Below are 3,881 nucleotides of genomic sequence, written 5' to 3'. Positions count from 1 at the left end.
ACATTGGCACCGCATACATCTGAACTCATTTAACGTGCAATGCATATTTCTTCACATTGCCTAAAGAATATAGCACATCATCGTATCCTGACACTGACCTATACCGTGTGACTGCTTTCCAGTGCACTGTGCATGTCATGTTGGTCCCAACCCATATGATACATGGCTGGTGTTTAACCCATTTTGGACTGAGGTCGATAAAACATTTTTCTGAAAAACCCATGTTTCTTCAGTGGTGCTCAACCTTTTTTATGTCAAGGACCCCCAGAATTATCTCTATTGGGCCACGGACCCCCATCTCAAAATATGTAGTTCCAGGGACCTCCCAGAGGCAAATATTTTAGTTAAAAATGTTCGTTCTGAAATATATATTCAATGATTTGCACCACACTTGAACGATTTTTCAAAAAATAGCAGACCTACGAGCTCGTAGCGCTCCACTCGGTGGCGCGCTATGAGCTTGTAGATCTGCTATTTTTTCAATAGCATAAAGCATAACATCAATGCTTAAAACACCAAAAGGGGTTCCCGCCGAAAATGGGTTAAATGATCGTTGGCGAGGAAGAGGCAGAGGATGGGAATGAGGCTATAGGCTTGCAGGATGGATGCAGTGTCATCCTTTGCATTATTCATATGCCATACTTATGTCTCTTCTCCCTCTGGGTTGTTTCTCTATGAGTTGTGGTTGGTTGGAGGTGGTGGGGGGTGTCGGTTCAAGGCCGTTTTCATTTCCCACTCCTCAGCCACATGATAAAATCCCAGATGGAGCCTACGGGGGTCCCCACACAATTTTATCCTACTTAGGCTTCTCGATATTAATGTTGAAAAGATTAACCGCTATAGTGTATGAGTGATCTTAAATCCTTTGATGTTACACATGGCAGAATTCAGAATCTATATGATTATTCAAAGATTAGAATGACTGTTGTTTTTTTTTCTCTTCATAGTTTTTTCTGAGACATGCCATTCGCATAGATGCACACGCCCAACAATATGTTAATGATGACGTATAGAAGCTTTAGAACACTCATTTCTACATTGGCTGCCCTCTTTTATGCAGAGGTACCGTCATGTGACACGTTTGATTAATGTGGCAGGTACAGTGTGTATAGGAGAGGTGTCTAAAAGCAAGCAAGACTAAGCATTTGTATTGGAGATGATGAAATATGTGTTGATGTTGTGGGATGAACAGAAACGATAGCACCCATCTGGCGGGCTATAGATTCTTTCTTTTGCTTCCCTTTTTTATCTCTCAAAGTGAACTCTCAAACCTGGGGAAGGCAAACCTTGGGCGAGACGAAACAACAAGGACACGGGCCCAGAGATGCTCGCATGACCTCACACCGGGAGACGACCTGTTATCGTTCCAACCAACTTGACTCCCTCAACGTCACTCGCAGAACCCTCAGTCTTAAAGTAGGACCAGCTTCTGTATTGCTTTTTACTGTATTGTAAATCATTACTGATTCATGATACCTTTTTCAAATATACATAATTTTACTTTTCTGTACAGGAGAAGCAAATTTGAACAGTGTCAAACTCTTGACATATACCAAGTATATGGTATAGAATCTAAATTAAATGTGACAGGGTTGTCATATAAACTAAAGCATCAACGGCAAATCCCGCTCCATAGGCAGATTACACCACTTAATATCACTTGTTTTGTATGCTGGACTTATGAATCTTCAAAGAATCACATGCAGATATTTATAGAAGCAATTATGACTCATGATAATACCACATTGATTTCTTGTCCTGGACCACTGCTTCATACAGCAGGAAAGAACCTTTGATAAATTCAGCATTTGTTCAAACTTAAACAGCATTTGGATATGTGTTCTATATACTAATCCATCCGTCCAACATTATTAGCAGCTCATAATGCATACACTGTTAAAAACATGCCTTTTTTGTTATTTCACATGACCTCAGCCAAGCACATTACAGTGTGTTAAGTACAGTATCTGAAGGATTTTCTACTTTGGATTGCCTAAGAAGTTCTTTAGTGCAGTTTAGTGTATGTTGCAGGATTTAAATGGGCCAAAAGAAATGTCTTTACAGTTATATAAAATGAGGCTTTCTGAAGGATCCATGGGAACCATCACATACCCTAAAGCTAAGCATAGTATTAACATGTTGCCTACACCACCAGCTATTAAGTGCTCCAAAGGAATTCTCCAAGGGTATAGAGAATAGATTATGGGTATTTCCATATATATTTTTCTTCTTAACTTCCCTCAGGATTAGCGTAGATTCCGGCTTGCTGAGCGTCTAAACGAACACAATTGGCAGGCGATCTTTGGCACTCTTACACATGCTCTTACAGGCTAGGGCAGCGCCCGTCGGCAGGGGATCCTGAGCGGGAGGAGTAGGAGGGAGGCACTACGTCTTCCTGGTGGGGGCTCCTCATTGGCATGGGAGCCAGTAGGGTAGGCCTACAGCAGCAGTGGCAAGCGGTAGGAGGGATTAAAGAATAGAGGCGAGCCGAGTGCTGCTGAGATACAAAAAAGGTGACGACTCCAGTCCTTGTGGTGAGGATGAGGTGCTCAAAGTTAAAAACTAGTTTATAATGAAGAGGGCTCCCATTGGGACGGGCGGCTTCATGCACACTCTTGAGCAAGGATAGATTAAAAAGCCTTTATTATCTAGACAGGACTATACATTTTAATACAAATAAAAAGCCACTGAACAATAAACGTCGACCGGTTTTCCGACACACCGTGTCTTCTTCAGGGTGTGGCTATAGATGACTGTCACTGCTATAGTTCTACTCCTCTGAAGTGGCTGAAACACAAATGGGGCACTGTGCAAAACATACATAGCCTACAAATGACAGTTGTAGGCATAATGTATTATCTAGGTCACAATATGTAAAATCCCGTCCCATTCACCTATTTACAAGAAAGGTTTAAAATCAATCTCCTCACTGAGACCTGGGTATAGCATAGCATCAAACCGTTCAAACGTAAACATCCAAAAGGTCTCTCTCTGAAAGAATCTATTGAGTCCATTGCCACCTCTAACTGAAATCTGTACTTGTTCTATTCCCTCCCACTCACAGGAGACTGTCATTGCCATTATAACAGTTTTGGAAATGGCGTGCCATGGGATAGTCCTCCTTATTTGTTCTAATAACATATTTATGCTCTGCCACACACTGTATAACATTAGAGCAGTGGTTACGATTTGTTTAGGTAGGGGGGATTAATTGGCATAACTAAATTGGGAGAAAAGGGGATTAAAACAAAGAAAAAAGATTAGTGATACCGTTGAGGGGTTTTATTATTATTCCGATCTGCAGCCAGATTACACACACTCACCTTCCCACTCACCTCCCTTCCAGGAAGCACTGGAGCTCTTCAGGCCCGACTTCATCAGCCGGTCGCAGGGCCGGGTGAGGAGGTTGGAGCAGAAGACGAGAAGGAGGAGAGCTCTGCAGGACTCCAGCCTGGACCTGACACAGCTGGGCCTGAGGGAGGACGGGTGCAGTCGAAGGAGGAACTGCACCACTCCGCATCCACTCAGCGGTGGGTACAGTAAGCAAGAGTTAAGCTCCTGCAACTCAGAAAGTACACAGACGGTACACACATCGTCTCTTAAAGCTCCTGCAACTCAGAAAGTACACATACACCTCTCTTACTGCCCATCGGGAATCGATCTTGACATTTCTATTTTTTTGTTTTTGTTTTGACAGAGTAGCAGCACACACAGTACTGTCCAGAATGTATTATGTGCTCTACACAAAAGAAGCAACATTCAAGGCTATATATAATGTATTTTTTTTTTCTTTATTAAAACTATAGTTCTGCAAAGAAAGTGCCTTAAGTTAAATTGTACATTGGGTTCAAAAGGGGCAAGGGTCCGGGAACGGCTGGGAT

The 3,881-nt window shown here is 42.4% G+C and overlaps 1 protein-coding gene across 1 annotated transcript in view; it reads left to right on the top strand.

Annotated features, from left to right (window-relative positions):
• Positions 1-1,285: 1,285 nt before the first annotated feature.
• Positions 1,286-3,881, top strand: part of LOC308328857 ((E2-independent) E3 ubiquitin-conjugating enzyme FATS-like) — a 9,257-nt gene continuing 6,661 nt past the window's right edge. The window contains exons 1-2 of the mRNA XM_080782964.1: positions 1,286-1,416; positions 3,347-3,530. Of these exons, the coding sequence (XP_080639090.1) occupies positions 1,333-1,416; positions 3,347-3,530 (268 nt within the window). The 5' untranslated portion in view covers positions 1,286-1,332. The remainder of the gene's footprint in view (positions 1,417-3,346; positions 3,531-3,881) is intronic.

This window comes from Protomyctophum bolini (genome assembly GCF_963924005.1).
Source record: "Protomyctophum bolini genome assembly, chromosome: 14".
NCBI lineage: Eukaryota > Metazoa > Chordata > Actinopteri > Myctophiformes > Myctophidae > Protomyctophum > Protomyctophum bolini.
This window is presented reverse-complemented; position numbering and strand designations above follow the sequence as displayed.